This window comes from Homalodisca vitripennis, chromosome 2 (assembly GCF_021130785.1).
Source record: "Homalodisca vitripennis isolate AUS2020 chromosome 2, UT_GWSS_2.1, whole genome shotgun sequence".
Lineage (NCBI taxonomy): Eukaryota > Metazoa > Arthropoda > Insecta > Hemiptera > Cicadellidae > Homalodisca > Homalodisca vitripennis.
Genome location: NC_060208.1, coordinates 201319900 through 201344998, shown reverse-complemented (window position 1 = coordinate 201344998; position 25099 = coordinate 201319900). Strand labels below are relative to the sequence as shown.

The 25099-nt window shown below is 33.4% G+C and overlaps 1 protein-coding gene across 1 annotated transcript; it reads left to right on the top strand.

Moving 5' to 3' along the window:
• Window positions 1-3727: 3727 nt before the first annotated feature.
• Window positions 3728-24865, top strand: LOC124355255 (26S proteasome regulatory subunit 6A-B). The gene is made up of 9 exons (XM_046806303.1): window positions 3728-3901; window positions 6651-6857; window positions 6951-7055; window positions 18018-18218; window positions 19366-19468; window positions 21417-21703; window positions 22321-22548; window positions 22699-22810; window positions 24773-24865. Exons 1-8 carry the CDS (start codon window positions 3848-3850, stop codon window positions 22807-22809), a joined length of 1296 nt encoding a protein of 431 aa, XP_046662259.1. The 5' UTR covers window positions 3728-3847; the 3' UTR covers window position 22810; window positions 24773-24865.
• Window positions 24866-25099: the final 234 nt, after the last annotated feature.

The window sequence follows — 25099 nt, the reverse complement described above, 5'->3', positions numbered from 1 at the left end:
GCCTCATACCACAAGGCCATACCTGTTTCAAACAAAGAATAATAGGAAATGTTTGCAATAAAATTATCAATTATAGATTATGTGCGTTTTATGACGTAAAGTGAGGAATTTAGATTAGGAGGAGATTGTTTACATGCTGTGATCAAGAATGACCTTCATCGATAACGACTCAGGTACCGTACATGGTCAGGGTATTTCTTTCCACATCGGGTGTTGTTGATAGTTCTCCCCATCTTCTCCCAAAAACTAGTTGGGTTTTGTCCAGATATTTCACTAAATCTTTTGAGAGGCAGTATTAATAAGCCATGTCCAGTACAGTACTGTGAATGATTTGACAGTTATATCATATGTGTTTGAATTCAACAATAAAGTTGTGTTATCGGCGTAAAACGAATTTGTGTAAAATTTCCTCAGATTTTCTGGTATATCATTTATGAACAATATAAATAGTACTGGCCCCCATTCAGACCATTGGAGCACTCCTCGGTCTACAGAGATAGTAAAGGTCTTGATCTGGTTATTTCTGTGACTACAATGTTTTAATAATCGAACAGTCCTGAAATTTTCAATCGCTCCAAAGCAAAAGAAACTAGGAATATTGAGAGTTTATGCATCATTTCACCGTAAGTAGTCATCCAAAATTTTGCTGTAAAGTCATGTTACCACAAAATGTTTTTGAAAGTTTACTAGTCCACAGCAGAAACATCTCTACAACTTCTTCTATAATGGTCAAAGGAAGATTCTTTCTAGCAGGTTGTGTAAAATTGCATGTTGCAGATAAAGCATGAAAAGTATTAAGTTCCATATGTTTGGCGGCAGTTAACTTGGGATTATACCTTAAGTGATACTGGTATTGTAAAAGCAGTCGAACTTTATTTACAAGTATTTTTATAATTTATGTTAAGAATCAGGGTTATACAAGATAAAGTAGTTAAACGATGCTGATATCTCCTCTGCCACCAAGGAATAACGTGCCTGCAGACAGCCCTATACACAGTTCTAGTCTACTGGTGAACAACCTCACAGCGAGTTGTGTCTACGCCGTGAGGATGATTGACATGAGTGGACTAATAAACACCACTTCACGGCTCACCGGTAAACGACTCCTGGCCAGCGCGATGGTTAAGGAGCTAAAAACAATTTAAAATAACTTCAGAAGAATCCAAAACTGATGTTCTTGTTGTTTTAGAAAACAAATTTAATGACAAGAACATCGACCTATGCAAACTGCCAAATTTTAAATTGGCAAACTTGTTTTGTAAAAAATTCTCCAAAGGGGGAAGTGAGACAATCTTTCAATAAAATAAATAAAAGAGAAAGAATTTGAAGCAACCAGAATCAAACTTCAAATGAACCAATCAAATGGATAATTATTGGCATTTAAAGTTCTCCCAATGGAAATTAAAATTTTTTTACAAATCTCTAGTGTTTACTGACATTATTGACAAAATTAAATAAAAAATGTGTTGTGATGGATGACTTGAGCATTACGCTTTGAACAAAACCCACCTACTCAAAAAACGCCTGAAGGATCTTTTATGGTCATTTGGCCTTCAGTTGCTCTTTAAATTCAATTCAATTCATTATTTACACATATGATTTGTACATTTTTACAAAAAATATACAAATATTGTGTTTTGTCAGGTACCGTAATAGAGTAAAGTAGAAACAACTCAAGGAAAAGTAAGCACGAGGTATCGTAACTTTAAAAGTTAAAATTAAAAGGAACTTTACAAGTGAAAAATCAAACTAGAGGTTCTCTTTAAGAGAATAAAACAATGAGCTCATTGATGCGGTATCCTTGAAGGCAAACAAAATGCTAGGATTCATTTTTCGAATGTCTAGAGGGACGTTCGGTGACGAGACACTACTGCTCTTGTATAAGGCTTTAGTTCGGCCTAATCTGGAATATTGTACTCTTGTTTGGTCCCTTCATTACGCATCTCATATTCACAAACTACAGAGTATTCAAAACAAATTTTGCAGACTTCAAGGAGTCCGGAGAGGTGCAGCCTATCGGGAGGTCTCTGTCCCCGCACTTGAGCAGGAATTTCTTCTGCCTACGCTGGAGTGCAGAAGGAGAATGTTTGATATTATTTTCCTGCACAAGCTTATCAACGGGGCGATCGATTCACCAGAGCTTCTGAGTAGGATATCCCTCTTGGTGCCTGCTGGAACCAGATCCAGGAATATGTTTTTCAACCTGCCACCACTCAAACTATTACAGCTATCACGGTCCTATTGCTCGACTTCATAGGCGTGGAAACAGCATTCCTTCCGATGGTGATATGTTTTATGACAGCATCGCACACCTTAAAAAGAGACTGCAAAGTAATGGGTGATAGAGCTTTTTTCCCCTTAATATCAGTTGGAGATGATGTTTGTGATTTTTTCACTATTGTAACATTATTTCACAAATCTTAATACTTATTTATTATTCCACTGCATAATCACTACTTTCTGTAATTTAATTAGTTGTTATTTATTTTGTTGATGTTATATTTAAGTTGCATGAAAATGTTGTGAAATTATTGTATATTGGCGGATGCCGTTGAAATAATAATAATAACATGGAGTAAACTGTGGCAAGTTTGTCAAAATTAATAGCATCCCTGACCTTTACAATGCAATATTTAGATATTATTATTATCAACTGTAATAAAGATACTTGAATTTAGATTTTTAATATACTTCTGAGGAAAACACAATATCCACAGAAGAAGCTGTAATGCTTGGGCATTTCCTTTAGACCACTTAACAAGTATATACAACAACAAAAAGGCTTCTTAGTTATTTCATCGTACTTTTTGTCATTAGAACATTTTAAATTTGATCTGTTAAAATAACTTATTTATCCCTATTTTACGACCTCGTATATAAAGCTACTTTTTATTGTTTTAAAGTTAAAATTTTTAAAGCGGAAACATGTACTTATTAAATAATGGATTTTTTCATTCATGCAAATTACTATTTTCAATTAAAGATAACTTCTGTTTAGTTTCATTTAATCTAAAGTATAGAGTTTTTTTATTTCTCTATACTTAAGTATGGCGATAAAAATTACAATATTTAACTTAAGTTATTAAGTTTATAGGCCTTTCTTGCAGAGGACACATTAAAACTCATTTTTTGAAAAGTTGCCTATTACTTACTGCATGGTTTACTCATTTTATAATATTGATGCATGTAAACCTAAATAAACATTACATAACTATTTTTATAAAGAATTGAATGATACAGATTTTGACAGCATAACTATGAATTATTTAAAAGGTTTATACTATACATGTAGTAAAACTTCAAAACTCCATAACTCCAACCACAAATTTTCACCTATCGCCTGTAATGAAATTAATTAAGACGTTTAATATAGCGATGGATATAATATTTATATATAATACGAACATTGAAAAATCTAATTTGAAGAAGAACAAAGGACTCCTGGTTTTAAAATTCCTTCCTACAAACTTTATCCTAATTTTTATTTACAAATCCCAAGAGAAATTCCCTGCTTTATACTAAACTAACTGAACATCACCTGAAAGAAAAGTAAGCAAATTACTGTTTTTAAATTGTAAATGATAACACTGACAACAAATAGTCATGTGGAATTATAATGAACTAATAATGGAAAACCACTCATGGGACTAACAAATTCATAAAGGAAGCAACACAAAGTAGTAAACAGTGAGGCTTCATGAGAATTTTATTTAAACCGGCCTAACAGACAATCAAAGAAACATTTAAAGGATTTTAGGTTAAGATTGTCTATAAAAGTTGTCAACTCATTTGAAGTAAAAGCGACATCGCTTATTGACTTATTGTTCGTTATTTGGAATTGAAGAAAATGGCAAGTTCAAGTAAAACTTTAGAAGAGAAATTCTTGTGGGAAGAAGGAGAGGTAATAGTTCTTATTTATTTGTTTCAGCTTTTTGTAGTGGAAGTGATTGTGGGATAAAGTAAATTTTGGCAATTATTTTATTATTCCATTATAATACATTAATAATTAAACAATTTTCTAATTTAATGTCGATATTGTGCCATAAATATAATTGCTTTGTTTATTTTTACTAGGCTGCATTATGTCCTGATATAGATATTTGGAAAGTGCCAAGCTATCTATTAACACCAGTAAGAGCTTCAGGAGGAAGAAGTTTTCTTTGAGATTGCAATACTCTTTGCAGGGGTATGATATTGAGAGAATACAGGGGTAGATTGTATTAAGCGGCCCACACTCGTTATTCAGTTGTTTTAACGAATTGTTTGATGTTTTTATCCAAAGGCATAATTTGATATTACAATAAAATTTAACTTAGCATATGATTCACCTTATTACTTGTAGCAGTTTTAATGTAAACAATAAACAGCAAGAAGTAACTAATATTTTGAGGCTGAAAATGGCGATGAATATGAGGAAAATTTGTGAAATATTCCTCATAAGTGACGAGATTTGTTTAAGTGGCTTCAACATGTACGTTTGGCCCCTGGTAACCCATGGGGAGAATTCTTTCCTCCATTTCACAAAAGCTGTTACTCATTGCTATCACGCTGGGCAAGTTATAAATATTGTAAGGTTTCTTTGATCTGTAAGTCTAGGCCTTAGTGGATTTTGTTGTTTTGTAATGTTAGTGTTAAATGTATGTTTTTAAAATTGTAATAAACAAGATTCTTCTTGTCACAGTAATTTATCATTGTGTACGATTTTTTCATATCGAAGTTGGATAATATATCGAACAATTCAACAAAAACAACCCAATAACAAGTGTATGCCACTTATTAAAGTTTCCCTGAATACAGGTCTCAGAGTTATTCTATAATTCACTTGTCTCAGAAATCTTACACAACACAAGCGAAGTAGGCTATAGTATAGCAAGACGTCTGTTGCCAGCAGTGCTGTATCTTGCTTCTTATTCTCTTATTAATTTATTTGTTGTTGACACATAATGAGTTTCTCTTGTTAGTTTACATAACTCACAATATGGTCATATACAAGTTCTACCTTTACTGCAAAAGTTCATAAAATAGACAAAGGCAAAAGAAAGGAGGCGAAATTTAATTTTTCCACCAAGTAATTCAAATATTGTTTTCATATAACACAGTTTACAAAAAATTAAGTATTATACTGCAGCCAAAAATTAATTACTTTTACTAGTCATAGTTTTTTTGCGGTGAGCCAGGCTTGGCTTACAGCTAGCTCATTTGATTTATTAAAACTTGTGCAATTCGTATGATATTTAATTTTCCTAAGCAATTTAATTGCTCCATGGAATACTAAAAGATTATTCTAAAAGTTATTTAAAAATAAATGTAGAAATGGAAAACTATGACAAATCTTATTATAAAGGTTATATTTTTAATATTAAAAATATTCAATTTAATAAATTAATATAAAAAAGTAAGTGTGAGGAGTGTTGCATATGGTTGTTAACAAACAATACAAATTTGAGTATGTGCACACATGATACAATGCATTTAGGCTATAGGACAGAGGCATTATACTTTTTTTTATTTTGAACCTTTCCAAAATTAATTGTTTTCTATAATTTTGTTAACATTGGTTGTTTAGCATTTTCCTCTGGAGAAATATAAAATATTGTGAAATGTGGTTAAAGTAAACATTTAAAACCCTCATACAATTCGGAAGTTAATAATTTTAAATTAACCCTTTGAATGCCAATGTCTGATGGACGTCAAAAGGTGGCTGAAAAGTGCCAACATCTGATTTTACTGGACGTTAAGTAAAAAAAAATCACTAAAAATTTAAAACTTTATATTTTAAAACTAATATCATATTAAATTGTTCGTGAAAAACTGTTCTTTTCATAATAAATTGGTATAGGCTAGTACACTTCCATTCAATTGACGAACAAAAATCAATTTAGAACTCGCATATAAACATTTTTGGTTGACATGGCTACTGGAAACAATGTGACGTTAGTTTCTTAACTGTAATATAACTCACTCATCATTGAATATAATGATATATATTTTTCAAGATTTATAGACAGTTGATATTGACACAGAAAAGGATATGACTGATAATTAGGTATGATTGGTAATGATAATTAGGTTAAAAAATAAAATTTAAACAATTTCTGGAATTTTTTTACATAAGTCCATTTTTCATATCCCTAAATTTAATTTTATGGTAACTTTGTTATTTTATGTTAATTAGACAGAGTTTTCAGAGAAAATTTAAAAACAAAATTATGTAGATAGCTTATTAAATAATCAAACTGAATTTTTTTATTGAAACCTTGCAAAATGCCTTCAAAAGAGCTGGTACTTTTAGGTGCACCCACTAGAAAAATACCTGGCACTTCTCAGTACAACCACTCAATAAATACTTGGCACTCAAAGGGTTATCATATTTACTTTTTAAGTCTTGGTTTTTAATATTGCATGTATTGGTAATTCATTTTTATCAAGTATGCCTTCAAATAACCATTCAAATAGGAAATGTTTTGTGTTACAAGATTGAAGGATTTACTAAACAGAATCCGAAAGAGAGAATAATAGCATCCATGCAAAATTTTGTTTCTCATAATTTTTAGGGATTTTTTCATTTATACTATTAAAGAAACTATTTGAAATTGTATAAAACTGTAGTAATTCTTGATAAAGTAGTAATTGTATTGTTTGTTTTGCAGGAATCGCTTGGTGAAGAAGTGCTTCGCATGTCAACAGACGAAATTGTGAGCAGGACACGACTATTGGATAATGAAATAAAAATAATGAAAAGTGATGTTATGAGAATCTCACACGAACTTCAAGCTCAAAACGAGAAAATAAAGGAAAACACAGAGAAAATTAAAGTTAATAAGACTTTGCCTTACTTGGTGTCCAATGTCATTGAGGTTAGATGATAAATATTTAACTGAACTCAGTATTTCTCCTTTGAACATTGTAATATGTTGATGTGGAACATGAAATATATGTTTGTTTTCCAGTTGCTGGATGTAGACCCTCAGGACACAGAGGAGGATGGGGCTGTTGTAGACTTGGATGCTCAGAGGAAAGGCAAATGTGCAGTCATCAAAACTTCCACCAGACAGGTATATTTGGACTACCCCCAGCCATAAATATAATGTTAAATATAGTGTTTAGTATGTTGTGGTTGAGTGTATCGAAACATGATGTAATTAAAAAGAGGTAGAGTACGATAAGCGGACCTGGCTTTTTTATATAGATTAGTACAATCATCAATATTTAATATTCCTTTATCGAATATTAAATATAATTCATTTATAATTCATGTCAACTAATATAATGCACATAGTGATAAATGAGCTATAACGATCAAACAAACGATTAGAACTGGAAATTGGAAAAACTCATAAATAATAATGTTATGTTAACAACATCAAAACATTTATAACAGGAAATACAAAATATGCAATATATATATATATATATATATTATACATATATTATTTATTTATATTTTTTTCTTGTGTAGCAATAATTAACCGTTTTCGAGAAGTTGTTAACCCTCTGGCTGGCGCGCATTTGAGCCTTGACTGGCACCCTGTTTTGAAGCTTCGTGCAGAGTTTTAAATTTTTTATCCTGTACAATTAATTATTGGAGAAAACAAAAAATCTTTACACATAAAATTACTCTGCAGAATATGTTGTACAATATGAACATAATTATAATTTGACTTGCCTAAATAATGGTGGATGTTTGATGGTCAGGACGCAAAACTTTTTTTTTTCAAAAAAACACTTTTTTATATTAAGCCATTAAAAAAAACTCAAAATTAATTTTATTTAAAAATCTAAAATATGCATAATGTTCACTTAATTATGCACAAAAAGAAAATACATAGTTATAAACACTTTTATTTACAAATGAAATTACAATTGAAAAAAACAAGACTATATACAAGCACTAACAGTTGCCGAGTCGCGTAACGCGGAAGTAGTCGGGAGCTTTTAGCGGCCAGTAAAATAACAAATATTCATATATATATAAAGGTGAATACATTATTAGAAGGCTTGGGATCTTGTGATTAAAGTGATATAACTTTTATGCGATTCGAGCGGTAATTATCGGAACTATGACGTAATTAGTAGACGATGTTTAATGAGTCGTATATTACGACTCTGCCAGTTCACGGTGGGAATAAATGAGTCGTAATTTACGACGTTGCCAGCCGGAGGGTTAAACCATCTTCTCTAGAAAATCGTACCTCTTCTGTACAAATACAACTTTCGTTTCACAGTCCTCCCCGAGCTTTCGACTGTCTGTTATCACCTATAAAATAAAATACGTGTATTATATGAAAAATTGTTTATAGTTGATACAAGTTAGTTATTGTTCAAAACTCAGTATCGGTTAGTTATATCGAAAACTATAATTAAGTAGTATTGTTTGTCAATGTCGATATGAAAAAACCAGGTACGGTTATCGTACCCTACCCTTAAAAAGTCTGGTTACAGTGATTATTTAATACAGCAGACATATCTGTAGTTGTAAGCCAAATCAAAATGGAAAATTTCAAGAAATGTTGTGGTTAAATGTTATGTGATAAATCAAACAAATCATAAATATGTTCTACAGCTGATGTAAAAATACACAGAACAAGCCTGCTGAACAGACAATTAATGACGACTATTGACAAGCTGTTTATTATTTGTTGTTATGATATATAAATGTTGTATTTTAAATGTTTTCAGTGTACAGTGGGTATTATTATAGGTAGTAGAATGTGAAAAATTTGAAACAGAAATGTGATTTTAATTACTATTTAAATGGACAATATATATATATATATATATATATATATATATATATATATATATATATATATATATATAAAATAGTAATTTAGCTGTATTTTACACTCCTGTAATACACAAGCTTGTGTAATCTGACAGGATTCTAGTCCTGTATGTGTTGGATTATCAAGAGTCTAGTCATCTATTGAATAAGCTTCTGTAATCTGACAGGATTCTGGTCCTGTATGTGTTGGATTATCAAGAGTCTAGTCATATATTGAATAAGCTTCTGTAATCTGAGAAGGGTCTGGTCCTGTATGTGTTGGATTGTCAAAGAGTCTAGTCATCTATTGAATAAGCTTCTGTAATCTGACAGGATTCTGGTCCTGTATGTGTTGGATTATCAAGAGTCTAGTCATCTATTGAATAAGCTTCTGTAATCTGACAGGATTCTGGTCCTGTATGTGTTGGATTATCAAGAGTGTAGTCATCTATTGAATAAGGTTTTGTAATCTGACAGGGGTCTGGTCCTGTATGTGTTGGATTATCAAGAGTCTAGTCACCTATTTAATAAGGTTTTGTAATCTGACAGGGGTCTGGTCCTGTATGTGTTGGATTATCAAGAATCTATTCTTCTACTGAATAATGTACAAAAACCCATTTTCTATAATATGTTTGTAAGTAAGCAATTTTATTACATTTGGGAAACATAGGCCTACAGGATTAATGTGGAAGTAATATTTTTTGTGACTTTGTAAACAGTTTAGGTATGATAGTTAATATTTTTTCTGCCCAACACGTTCTGACATGCATTATACTGATGTAGACTACTGTGCTAGGAACTAAAACTCATTTTGCTCTAAATTTATGAAAACTGCAAATGCTGAACAAAAGTATATAACCTTGTATGATAACCAAACAGACTATCAGTGTTAAACCAATTTGTAGAGTGTAGAGTAACAGTGATAACAGTTTAGAGTTTGCTCCTGTGCTACAGTTGAAAGTTATGTGGTTTTTTAAAGAAATTATATAATTTTTTTTAACCAATCCGTGAAGAAATTCGGCTTAGTTCTGTATCAGGTGACATTTTTAAACATAAATAGTAAAAGTGAAAAGGTTATCATAAAAAACTATTTTAATTTCCAATTGGGACAAGATTGTTCACTTGAGATAAGAGGAACCTTTATTAGCAATACTGATAAGGAGAATCTGGCTGGCAGGAACCATGCTTGACCTTTGCACTGCTCTTGAGTTTGGACAATTTTGTGTAATTGTGGACAATTTGTAACTGTTATCTCCCAACTGTCTAACTTGATTGTATATAAATAGAGACTTCAAACTAATAATAATTACATTGGTTGAATAATATTTGAACATTTAGAATAATATTAAAATTTTAATTATTTATTTTTTATTGCTGTGACTGTTTATATGACTGTTGCTGTGACAATAAAGACTGAAGGAACCAGTCAAATCTCTACTGTAAAACTGTCTAACTATTTTTTTATTAATTTTACAATATTTTATTAATTTTACAATATTCAATAAAGACTAAAGTTAACTCAAACTGGAGACTCAATGTAAGCCAGCAGGCTTTACTTTCAGTGAAATAGTATTTGCAAAGCTGAGGGGATATCCTCACTGGCCAGATACAATAACTGAAATATGTCCACTGGGAAAAAGTAGCACAATAAAGTATTAGGTGTTATTCTTTGGTGATCAGACAACAAAACAAGGTTCAAGGTCAAGGAAACAGGTTTATTTTCATATGTATTGCATAAAGCCTCTTATGGTCAGCAAAAAACAGACAAATGCAAAAATGAAATCTTCAATAAAGCCTTAAAGGAAGCAGAAACTTTCTATTTAAATGAAAACCATTTTAAATTTGACAATACATCGGGAATACTAAATAAATCAGTAGAAGAAATAGAAAGCAGCCTAATTAATACCAAATTTCTTGAGCAAGACCATAGCGAAAAAGACAAATTGGAAATGGCAGCCAAAGTCGGAACAGCTTTAATGGAGGAAAACAACTATCTAGAAGAATAAGTTCTAAGACTAGAATCTAAACGAGCATATATATGGAAGAACAACTGGAAGAAGCAATAAGCCAAAGCAAATTACTAGTAGACAAAGTACAGAATCTTCAGCAAGAGCTACAAGATTAACAATAAACGATCCAAAGAAATGAAAGACTTTATTGAAGTTCAAAATATATATGAAGAACATGACCAAGAACTAGCAAATACCACTGATAACTACAGTAAATAGATTTCTGAACAGGAAAAATCCATTACTTCACTTAAAGCAAGATTAAATACTTATATTAATACAAAAACAAGCAACACTTCAACACAAACTGCATGTGAAGACAACGAGCAAGTGCCAACAATCCATGGGAATTCAATCTTACTTCTTGAAGTTACCAAACTTGGATCCAAGATTGACAATTTTACTCAATCCATATCGACTATGGGCCTCCAACAGTTGGACTCAGGAGTGAGACCCTGCAAACCACACCAGGATACCCTCAAAATACTACTCTTGACAAACCGTGCATTGACTCCCCTCACGCCCAAAAACACACTAAATTAAATATAAGTCTGACAACATTTATATAAAAGAAAACAATGTCAGTGTGTCATTACAGGTAAAAAAGAGTAAAACCACTAAGCCAACTCCAGAACAACAGCATCCCTTCTCCCAAACTTTGCCTAAATCTAATGAAACACTCACCACGAAAATCCCACAAACTCTTAACATGAAATCTGAGACAATGAGACCACCATCCTCTGCTGGCCTCCTAAGTCCTAAGGAATCACTACATTACCTTTATAACATAAATATTGAAAAAATCGTGGCAAATGACACAAAATTGTCCATTAAAATGACAAACAAACTTTAGCTAATACTGAGACACAAAAATCAAAACCATAGCTAATCCAGACTAAAGAAAATATTTTAGGCCATGCCAATCAAAAAAGCAACAAGTTCAAAACCAGAGTATTTCTAAACTCAACTATAAAGAACTAAAAAAAACTCAACTAACAGCCCTTCATCAAAACATTTGTGACCTAGAGAAAAAAGTAGATCGCCTGAACCATATCCTCAAAGATACAAAACCTAATCTAGTAATATTAACAGAGTACGGACTAAAGAAAGAAGAGATATGGAACACCCATTTTGAAGATTACTCCCTAATCGCAGAGTACAGCCGAGAACATCATACACTGGGAGGGGTCGCCATCTATGCTAAACAGCCACTGGTACAAAGCTCCCTGACCATTGATGTATCTCACCTATGTCAGGAGCTCAGCTGTGAAGTGGCAATAGCCAAAATTACATGCTTGGAAGAATCCATTTACTTTCTTGGGATCTATTGCTCCCCAAAAGAAAACTTTAAATCTTGTATAAACATCCAGACAAATATTCTCGACCATATAGAAGCCCACAATAAATCTATTGTGATTATGGGAGGTATAAATGTAGACAACATGAAACTCGCTAAAGAAAACACTCTACTAAAAGATGTACTATACACATACAACATCCGAAAGCTTCTCCTACCTGCAACCCGCATTACACATGAAACAGCCACTTCCATCGACTGTGTATGTACCAACATACGAGGGCTGTTTTTTAAGTAAGGGCCGTTCTCCCGTACACGGTAGTAGTTCGCGTTCCTGCCGTAACGAGCGTGCGCCCCGCCTCCCGGCATTCCTAGCGAACAACTTCATGTCAGTTGCAGCTCTGTAGCTAACCTGTATGCATTACTGTGGATCTTTAAAATGTTTAAGATTATCGAATCACCCGCCGCGTGTGAGATTCGGTCAGTGATACGATTTTTGACTGCAAGAAACATGTCGGCTGCTGACATTCACCGTCAGCTTTGTGAGGTGTATGGTGCCAAGGCAATGAGTGAAGGTAAAGTGCGGAAATGGGTCCGAGAATTTAAAGATGGCCGCGAAAATGTCCACGATGATGATCGCTCAGGCCGGCCATCTGTGATCACGGGAGATTTGGTTACTGCAGTTGACGCAAAAATTCATGAGGACTGACGGTTCACAATAACCACTCTCTCTATGGAATTTCCTCAAGTGTCCAGGTCAGTACTGTACAAAATTGTGTCAGAAAACCTAAACTTTAAAAAATTGTGCTCAAGATGGGTACCTAAACTCCTCACTGAGGATCACAAAAAAAAAGAGATTAAGCAGTTCTTTGATTTTCTTGACCCGCTACGACGAGGAAGGAGACGACATGTTGAGTCGAATTGTCACAGGAGATGAAACATGGGTATCCCATATCACTCCTGAATCAAAGCAACAGTCCATGGAATGGCGGCACACAACATCTCCAGTCAAAGTCAAAGCCAAACAAACGCTGTCGCGGCGCAAAGTTATGGCAACTGTGTTCTGGGACAGGCGCGGTGTTTTGCTAGTGGACTTTATGCCGCAAGGAATGACGATTAACTCAGAAGCCTACTGCGCAACCCTGGCCAGTCTCCGACGCGCCATTCAGAACAAAAGACGCAGCATGCTGACAAAGGGAATTCTGCTCCTCCATGACAATGCAAGGCCTCACACCGCTGCTCGGACACAGGAAATGATCGACTCTTTTGGCTGGGAAGTTTTGAATCATCCGCCGTACAGCCCCGACCTTGCTCCGAGCGATTTTCACCTTTTTCGGTACTTGAAAAATCATCTTGGCGGGAAACGCTACAATGACGACGAAGAAGTCAAGACGGCCGTGAACTCCTGGTTGTCAGAGCAGGCGGCAAATTTCTTTGAAGAGGGATTTCAAAACTTAGTTTTAAGATATGATAAGTGCCTTAACAAACAAGGCAACTATGTAGAAAATAGAAAAAAGTATGTAGATTCTGAAAATAAATGTATTTTGAAAAAAATAATTGTTGTTTATTTTAGAAAAAAAAAAACGGCCCTTACTTAAAAAACAGCCCTCGTATCTGAAAAGGACAGTATCACAAGCATAATTCTGACAGGCCTGTCTGATCACACTACACAAATGCTTAAAATAAACAGTTACAAAATTAACAACTATTCACAGACCACCTCAAGAAGAATACTTAACTAACCAAACCAACCTAGACAATTTAAAATCCCTCTTACTAAACAACAATTGAGACAACATCCGCTATGCTCCTGATACAGACACAGTCTACAACATTTTTAATAATACACTTCAGATAGCTCTTGACATTACTTATCCCATGAAAAAATGAGTACAAGGAATGAAAAAAGGAAAATGTTACTATGACACCGAGGCTAAAGGCCTGAAAGACGTTTTTCTTACTGCAATGAATAAATTTATGATGACAGGAAGCAATCAAGACAAAGAAGACATGGTTAAAAAGAAAAAGGATTATGACAAACTGTTTAGCCTAAAACAACAAGCCAACTCAAAATTAATTAATTCAGCTGATAAAAAAGTAAAGCCCACTGGCACATTATCAATAAAGAGAGAAAGCACAGAAAAGATTATCCAGATCAACTCTGCATGTCAATAAATGGTGAGGAATCAGATAACCCTTATAAAGTCACAGGACACTTAAACAAATGTTTCACTGAAATAGCCGACTTGACACTAAAACAAAACAAAGACCACCTAAGACCTGATAATAGTAATAAAATGGACCATACTCCAGAAAACAATATCCACACCCCCCCACTATGTTTACAACTGACTAATGACAAAGAGGTGACATCTGTTATAAACTCACTTAAGGTGAAATCTTCCAGTGGAATGGATGAGTATTCATCTAAAATTGTAAAGCACTGTGTGAACGAGCTTACACCACCTCTAGTCAGTATAATCAATCAATCTTTCACTCTCTGTGAATTTTCATCAGCACTAAAAAAGACAAAGGTTTATCCTAAGCACAAAAAAGGACCAACTACTGATGTGAAAAATTACCAACCCATTTCTCTGATTTCAACATTTTCAAAAATTAGTCTTAAATAGACTCATGGCACATCTAAATCATCAACACATTCACTAATAGCCAACACGGGTTCTTAAAAGGAAGGTCGACCGCCACTGCCATAATTAGCCTTGTTGAATCTATTATTACACAAATTGACAAAGAACAATATGTTACTGCCCTACTACTTGACTATAGCAAGGCATTTGACCGCCTAGGACACAACATAATTGCAAAAAAGCTAACTCTTTGAGTATAGAAAGCACAGCAAAAAATTGGTTCATTAGTTATCTAACAGGCCGCTCTCAAATAGTTCAAAGTCAAAGTGTTCTTTATTCATATACATCAAGTACAGAGATAGTGTCAAAAATTAATAAACCTAATTGGTAACGTAAAACATTTAGAGTAGAATATTAATGTCCATGATTGGTCATTTGGTAAAATTCTTCAAGTGTGTAGATGGCCTGGTGTGAGAGCAGTTTATGGAGTTCAGTCTTTAGCTGTTTCCCCTTCTTCGTTCTTATTTCTATCGGTAGACAGTTGCTCAGCTTTCTTCCTATGTAGGATGGTTTTTTTTTCATACTGTGTTAAGTGGTGAATGGGCAGTGGATACATAGTTGAGTTGCGGGTGTTGTAGTAGTGTAGGTCTTCAAGCCTTGATAGGTTTTCTCTGTCAACATATAAAATAACTTCTTGTATGTAGAGAGCGGTCATGGTCAAGATCTTTAATGTTGTAAAGACCTCTCTGCAGCTTTCCCGGAAATGAAGGTTTGCAAATATTCTTATTGCCTTTTTTTGAAGGATTAGAATTCTGGTCATGTTAGCATGTATGTGTTAGCTGTATGTCCCTCCCCATACAGCTAGACCGTATCTTACATGTGCCTCAAATAGAGCAAAATAGGCAATACGTGCTGTAGTCAGATCACCAATTTCTTTAACCTGTTTGAGTGCATATAGGCTTGAGTTTAGTCTATTGCATAGCTGGTCAATATGGGGTGTCCAGGATAAGCTTGAGTCAATTGTAATTCCGAGGAATTTGGTTTGTTCAACCAAGTTAACTTCTGGTGAGCAATTAATTTGTCCTGTTCTTCTCCCAAACCCTAGTTGGGTAGTTTTAGAGGGGTTAACCACTAAGTCATTTCCATCACAATATTGATATGCCATGTTGACCACAATAAAAGCATTTACACTAAGGTTTTCAAGTGTATTGTTGTCAAGGATTAAAGTTGTATCGTCAGCGTACATCAAAGTTTTAGCATATTCATGTAAGTATTCTGGAAGGTCATTATTAAAAAGAATAAAAAGCACTGGACCCAGCACGGATCCCTGTGGCACACCTCTATGTATAGGACGGGGTTGTGATCGGAATGCTTTAGTCAACCCTTTTTCAGAAGACTTTAGTTCAACTATTTGACTTCTGTCTTTGAGGTAGCTTTCGAACCATTTCAGAGCTGTTTCCGTTACACCAAGTGCTTTTAGTTTCTTCTGTATGAGGTCATGACCCAGGCAGTCGAAAGCCTTGCTCAAATCCAAGAAGATAGCTGTAGTCAGGTTGCCTTTTTCTATGCTGTCAGTCACTGATTCTATCAAGCTAATCATTGCTGTAGTTGTTGACTTGCCATTGGCGAAGCCATGCTGAGAGCTACTTAACAGGTTGTTCAACCTGCAATGTTCTAATAGCCTGACGAGAACAATTTTCTCACAAAGTTTTGAGACAGTTGGTAGTAATGAAATGGGTCTGTAATTACTTAATTCTGATTTACTGCCAGTCCTTAAATTTAGGATAGATTTTTGATATTTTCAGTGCTGAGGGAAAGTGTCCTTCGTTGAAAGATTTATTGAAGATATCAGTAAGGGGATAGATAAGTTCTTCTGCACAGTGCTTTAGTATTTTTGTGGATATGTCATCAATACCGGCTGAGTTTTTTGATTTAAAGTTTTTAATAATTACTGCAAGAGGAACGACCTAGCTGTAAATTCATCCAAAACAATTCAAGTCAACTTCAGCAAGAAAAAAGACTATATCCCTAACATACATGATATATCAATAAAAAATTCTGCAACATTTCTGGGGATTATTCTTGATAACAATCTCATATGGTCAGAACATGTAAACAATCTTTGCAAGAAAATCAGCACTGGAATCTATGCCTTAAGATGAATTAAATGGATTAGTGACCTGGAAGCTGCAAAAACAACTTACTACGCTCTGATCGAATCCCACTTGAGGTACGGAATTGCTGTATGGGGCAGATCATCAGCCACTAACAACAACAGAATCCTTCTTTTTCTTGCTGAGCTTGGACCTCAAGAGAGCTGCATACAAGCCTTCAAAACCCTGGGGACAGTCACAGCACTATACATTCTAGATGTTATTTTATATATCGACAAGCTAAATCTACAAACCAATGAAGACTTCCATAAATACAATACAAGAAATTCCAAAAACCATGTTCTGCCAATACACCGTACAACCCTGTATGGAAAAAGTCCATCTTACAATGGCCGGAAACTGTGGAACCTTCTACCAACATCAATAAAGCTGCTCAAAGGAACAGCCCTAAAAAAGAAGACTACATGACTCCCTCGTGAGCAGACCAAGGACCACACCCACCAAGGGGACCAAGGGGTTCTTACACTAGAAGAATTCATAAGATGAAAGAGAAGATGACCTGAGATGCACAGATTCATGAACATTCACATCTGTAACATAACCATTTTTTACTTGTACTTATGACACTATTGCTGTTCTTATGAATATGTAATAAAGAATATTGCCTATTGTCAATGATTGTAGTATAGCAAAATGACAGCATGTGAAGCCCCTCAAATAGTTGTGTGGTATAGCACTATCCTACCATGTGGTATAGCATGTAGCACTATCCTACCATGATGCTAATGTGTCAATACCTTCACTGTGGGTTCATACTGAGTACTGAGTTAGTCCTATTGTAGCGAAAATACTAGTAGTGACATTTGACAAATCTGTTGTAGGATAGAATTGGTCTTTATATAATTCGTTAGGAGCATAGTTCCAATTCAAAAGGGCGTAGTTTGTAGGATGGCAGGTGATCATTAGTTAAGCGTGTCTGCTCAAATAAAGAATAGAAGGTAATTCCACATACTTATGGCCGTAGCACTTAGGACTTGGTGTGCATAAACTTTGATATGTATATATACAGCAGTTAAATAGGTTAGTTTGCACTATTTAACATTTAAAAAAGTCTATAATCCATACTTTTTTTAATCTTGTTAAGTTGATCTTGAGTATGAGGAGGTCAAAATAAATATTTAATGAACTAGCACTCTATTATTTACTTGCTATGTACAATTACTGTAACTGTAGTCGATGTTGTAGACATATTTCCTACCAGTTATCGGGCTGGTAGACGTGGAGAAGCTGAAGCCTGGTGACCTAGTAGGGGTGAACAAAGACTCTTACCTGATCTTGGAGACTCTACCGGCCGAGTATGATGCTAGAGTCAAGGCCATGGAGGTGGACGAGCGGCCGACTGAGCAGTACTCGGACATTGGTGGGCTCGACAAGCAGATCCAAGAGGTGAGCTATTTACCTGATTAACTATTTATTAAATATAAATAGTAAATAGGTTTAATTGTTTGATTCATAAAATGTATATGAGGACAAAATTGTAATTGGTGAAAAGATAGATACAAAGTAGAATAAATTATTATGTTAAGGTATAATATATTAGTAACAAAAATTTTAAATTTTCAATAGCATGTCAAGATGTTTAATAAAATGTGTTTTCAAATACAAAATAAACTTTAGAAAGGTATTTTAAAATATAATTACTGCATTGTTATAAATTATTATGTTAAGGTATAATATATTAGTAATAAAAATTTTAAAATTTTCAATAGCATGTCAAGATGTTTAATAAAATGTGTTTTCAAATACAAAATAAACTTTAGAAAGGTATTTTAAAATATAATTACTGCGTTGTTATGTACATTAAAGTATTCGAGCCAAATACCGAACTAGTAAAAAGATAACAGGTTCCTATAAATAATATTAATATCAATAAAATTACATTTTAAATTTAAAATAATTCAAACAAAAGACAAAACACAATTACAGAACGAATCCGGAAACAACTATTCTTGTACTGACAAATGAACGTTGGAGAGCAGTTGTTGCTGGCTATATAGGAGGCATTGGATGAGTGGCCAGCCAGTTTTCCACCTTCACAATGGCAACAAGCCTGAACTTTCATTACTTACCTATTAATTATATTCTGTTAACAATTAATTATCATTTTTACTGTATATCAACAAAGTTGTAAATCCATGTGCTCACTTTTGACTCTTTTATGCTATTTTATTTATGATGTCCATTCATGTCCCGGACTCGCTTAGAGGTTATTCAGTTAAAAATAACTGTGGTTGATCCAACCTTTTAGTTATTCATAAAATAATTAGCTACTGTATTGTAAACCCATGAACAATTTCCCCAATAATACATTTACAGCTGTGATAAAATAAATTATCTTGGGATTTTATTGGAGTTTACTGATTTGAAATTCATTATTTAGTCAGATCTGACTAATTTGTATAAGAAATGAATTTTAATAGACCATATTTACTGTGTTAAGTTAACTAAGAATTGTATATATTAATTAATTGTATAATCTTATCAATAGTTATTCACTGTTATATTTGTGTAAATCTTAATTCATTGTCAACAGCTGATTGAAGCAGTCGTGCTGCCAATGACCCACAAGGAAAAGTTTGAAAACCTTGGTATCCAGCCTCCAAAGGGCGTGTTACTGTATGGCCCTCCTGGAACAGGTGATGAAACAAGGGGATCTAACTCTGACATTGAAGTTATAAATTTGTAGTATTAATATGTTTTACATTTTGGGACAATATTAATAAATTTATTTGGGCTTAAATAAACAACCAAATTACCAACAAAATTTTATTCTTTGTTTGAAGTTTGTTTTTGAAGATGGAAGGATTGTGAAGGAAACAGGATTTTTCCGGATATTTGCCATCGTTCAGTGAAACAAAAACTCAGTAATACTATGTTTCAAGGTCTGCAATCTGATCTCTTCTTCTGGTAATAACCTAATACATAATTAAGAACTAGGTTAAACACCTGAAGAAGAGATCAGATTGCAGATCTTGAAATGTCATGTTAACTGATTTTTTGTATCACTGAACAATGGCAAATGTCCGGAAAGATCCTGTTTCCTTCATAATTTGATTTCCAATAAGAAAAATAAAGACTCCCTCTTTTGTTCTTTGTAGATTTGTTACAAGTAAATTATGTATCTTGGGAGAACCAGAGAAGGTAATAAACATTTGTAATATTCTGTAAATGCTAATGTTTCATATAGAAGTCAGAAAGAAATTATGCTGCAAATTAACCTTTACAATAATATTATACGTAATAAAAAGGAATTAAATTGTGGTAAATGAAGTAATTGTCGAAAAGTACCAACAATAACGTTCAAAATTTACTCTATTATTGCCTTTTTTGCCAAGTTAGTGTCATTCAGTGAAACATACTTGGTAAATTTTATTCTTAAATGTTTTACTTTTTTATAAACTTATTTTGTATTTTGGTTCAGTGTACATACATATATTGTAAGCATTAAATTGTCACATTATTTATATGTTTAATAAACTATTGAATATTAATCTGTTTACTAAATATTATCTGTTATTTGAACAAATGTTTTCTTATACTAAAGTAATTTAATGTTTTAAGAAGTGTTGTAAGGTTAAAGCTGTCTAATAAGGTGCATAAAAACTTCTAAACAGGGGTCTCCAGTGTCTATTGATATATAGATTCAAAAAAATGATAAGATTCTAGCAAAATGATACTTGATCTGACACTATTGATTCTCTACCTTGACCCCTCTCCCTCCCCCTGTGCTCGCCATTTCACGGTCTTGTGTGTGTGGTCTTACTTCTACCGATGGTTTTGTCTAATACAGCAGTATTATCTATTAACTTCTTCATCACACAACTAAATATTTCTACATTTTATGCCCTAAAACACACCGACACATAACAGTAACACTTTTTTTGACATCTAGATAACACTAAACTTTTTAGTACGACTCTAGCCTACGCACAGGCTGCTTGCCCATGTAGGCTAATTTCCATTGTAGACTATATATTAATCTGTAATATACAGTTTAATAACTCATATTAAATTATATAAATTATATTTATCCAATTACTGTGCTTTAAATTAAACTGTTTTATTTTATCGCTGCCTAGTAAGTATTGTAAAACGGTAACTTACAATTTATCAACTGTATATAGGTGTATATGTTATTGGAAATAAATCTATTTTTCTATTCTATTCTACTCTATTACAGAAACTGTGCTGAGTGCTTCCTATAACATTATTTTGTTTTGAAAATGTCATTAATTGGTTATAAACTTTCTTTTCAAAGATTTTGGAGATAGTTGGTAACAATGATACAAGACGATAATTTGGAAGATTTTTTAAGTGTTTTTGTTATATATAGAAATTATTTTAGTGATTTCCAATTTATCAGGAAATATTTGTCACAGTATTTAAATAATTTAATTTTTTATTGCTTTCAATAGGTTCACTGGTTTAAAGTATTGCATCACTCCTAATAGAATACTTATTATAATATAAACTAATAATGTTCTCAATTTTTTTATTAACATCTCTTAATTGAGATATTGGTTTTAGAGATACACAATTAAAGCGTATTAAAGAACTATTATGTTATACAATACTGTTGTGCAGGAAAGACATTGCTGGCCCGAGCGTGTGCTGCACAGACCAAATCAACATTTCTGAAGCTGGCTGGTCCACAGTTGGTGCAAATGTTCATCGGTGATGGAGCCAAGCTTGTGAGAGATGCATTTGCACTCGCCAAGGAAAAGGCACCGGCCATCATTTTTATTGATGAGTTGGACGCTATCGGCACAAAGCGGTTCGACTCTGAGAAGGCTGGAGACAGGGAGGTACAGAGGACAATGTTGGAGCTGCTCAATCAGCTGGACGGCTTCAGCTCTACTGCCGACATCAAGGTGAGGTCTGATCAGCCATTTATAAATGTCAATCTGTACTCGTCCACTTCACAGAAACAGGAAGAACTGTGCAGATATGAAGGTGACTGGACCAATTGTGAATGTGTAACGAATGACAGGACCTGTATGGCTGGATGGATGCTTCAACCAAAATATATTGTTGGTGATGGATGAGTTGCAAGAGTTATTCATCATTGTGTATTCTTGATCCATCTGTAATCCATTTATCTCTTAGACAAAGCAGATACCATTTATTGGCAATCTGTATCTTTGAGTTCAAAATCCTTTAGATTTAAAACGAAAAATAAATGAAAATACTTCTAACGCAATATGAGTTTCAAATATTTGATAAGCCTGGGTGTGTGTCAAATACAGTAAGTAATGCGATATTAAAAGTTCAACCTCAATATCTTTAAACTGACTGGCACCTTATCGTGGAATGGTTCTAGGATGGTCTAACATTTTTTCAATATATTAAACTGTTTATGCTTATTATCAGTGTAAATTAAATAAAATTACAAATAATTATTGGTTTTGCATACAAAGTTGTCAGTTTAATTATGAAATTTTAAGTTTTTTTTTCTTGGTTTAGTAGTTTTAATTAATAAGTTTTGTAGGTGATTGCCGCTACAAACCGAGTGGACATTCTAGACCCTGCTCTGCTGCGGTCAGGTCGACTGGACCGTAAAATCGAATTTCCCCACCCCAACGAGGAGGCAAGAGCTCGTATCATGCAGATCCACTCCCGCAAGATGAATGTCAGTCCTGACGTCAACTTCGAGGAGCTCTCTCGCTCCACTGATGACTTCAACGGGGCCCAGTGCAAGGCTGTCTGTGTTGAGGCGGTATGTTTTCGTTTTCTATATTTATTTTCCGGAATTCAAAAGTTGTTTTGAACAATGTAAACTAGGTATTAAAATACATCACAGTTGTATTCTTTACAAAAACTAAAATTATTTTCAGATTTATTCAGCCAAATGTGTTTTTTTTTCTAGGGAATGATTGCTCTGAGACGAGGAGCAGCTGCTGTGACTCATGAAGACTTCATGGATGCCATCTTGGAAGTCCAAGCCAAGAAGAAAGCTAACCTCAACTACTACGCTTAAAGTTAGTAACTGCTGCAAATTGTCTGAAAAGAAAAGTTAATGATCGCTTGTTGTTCATGCTCATTCAAAAATTATTTCTTTGTCTTTAGTTTTATAAGGGCTTTGTAAATCTAATAAAAATGTTCTTTCAGTGTTGATAAAAATTATAGTTGTCTCAAGTGTTCAATTAATAAACTTTTTTCAACAAAAATAATTATCTTTGCTTTTATTTGGAAAATTGTCTAATTCAGAATGATGCTGATATTTTGTGAAGTTATGGATGTTATGGATGTATCATAACTTCTCTTATGGAGTATTGCTACGGGAGAACTGTGAAAGTACTGCAATATAAATCTTAAGTTGGTAAATCAATAATAATAATGGGAAAGTGAAAACAGTGAATTTAGAAACTGTAAGTTTATGTTATGTTAAATTTATAGATCATGTGAATTAATAATGTTTTTTTTATGAGAAACTAGCAGTTAGCCGCTTCACACACAACAATATATTCACGTATTATTTTTCTATGACATTTCAAACCCTCCTGAGATAATTGAAAGTCTCTCAAAGCTATTCCAATCCTGTGATCCATTTAGATTTAAATTTAAGGAACAGTGTTTTGGGACCCTCAAGTCGTAGAGTGAAACAGTTTTTTTTTATAAAATTTGAATTTCCCTCCAACAATCTAAGATAATTTATTCAATTGATCCAAGGATTTCAGTAACATTGAACTATTTTAGGCCAGTGTGGAGGAATCCTTAAACCGAAGACAATAACAATTAATGATACAATGCGTGATGGTGATATAGTGCATAATGATATATGACATTCTGTGCAGTGTTATATATATAATACATATATAAAGGTACCTTTTTTATTTAAAGCATTCTGAAAATGTAGCTTGGTCAAATATGTTGAATATCTTACATTATGTTAAATGGATATACAGTACTAGGGTGATTACCACAAGTCTGTCTTAAAGAAAGAAAGAAGGTTGAATTAATAATTATGACAAACAGTTGGTAATAATCATCAGTAATAATGATAGTTAATTGATTAAATTAGTATATAGCTTAACGGTTAAGTTAAGGTTAAATAAGTATAAACATTGTAATAAGTTAGTATTATAAATGACAAATCTACAAATTAAATGTCATTACATTTCAATTTGGTATTGATTACTTAATATTTAGAAATATGATCAATTTAGTATATAATAGAATTAAATTTTATGAAATGAATTTAAACTAAATCAACCTATACTAAATTAATTCAGTATTCATAAAGCCCATCAATGACTATAGTAGAAACTGCATTCACTTATTTATATATAAATAAATAAATATAAATATATATATATATAAAATTTGTATAAGTGACAATAGCCTAATTTAATTTCAATAAACATTGAGTCACAAAAAGTACTTGCTCTGCCGGGACTCGAACCCGGATCTCTCACTTGCCGGGTGAATGTGCTACCATTACACCACAGAGCCCTTACTTTTTACAATTCAATTATATTTTATATGGTCTTCTGGTCATATGTTAGTTTGGTTATTTAAACGCATATGTGACAGATACGGTCAAATACAATATAATTGAATCGTAAAAAGTAAGGGCTCTGTGGTGTAATGGTAGCACATTCACCCGGCAAGTGAGAGATCCGGGTTCGAGTCCTGGCGGAGCAAGTACTTTTTGTGATTCAATGTTTATTGAAATTATATATATATGCAATAATGAGTGTAATATCAAAATTCCTATAACTCCATTCTTAGTCTGCTCACACATCTTACTAAACATTAAGTTTTATATGTAAACTTAACCTTCATTAAAAATTAACGGTCCACTTACAGATGTTATATACCTACATTTATTGGGCCTGTAGGTAAAATACTGTTCCGTTAATAAAAAGTTCTATATAACTAACATAATCTTACTAGAAAGTAATTGCCTTGCAAAATATAATTTTCCAAAATACTTTCAGGTGGTGTCTTGTATTTGGCGCAGTGTTGTCATCCTTCCTTTGCTGCAAATTCGTTATTTTTTAAGAAAGTAAATATTTATAATTCACCTAATATTTTCTGTGTGCTTATTTACCATTAACCCTCTGACTGGCAAGGTCAGATATATTTCACTCAAGTCACTTGCCTGTGGCAGGGTCAGAAATAATTCACTTGCCACTTGCCTGTGGCAAGGTCAGAAATATTTCACTCAAGTCACTTGTCTGTGGCAAGGTCAGAAATATTTCACTCAAGTCACTTGTCTGTGGCAAGGTCAGAAATATTTCACTTGTCACTTGCCTGTGGTAGGG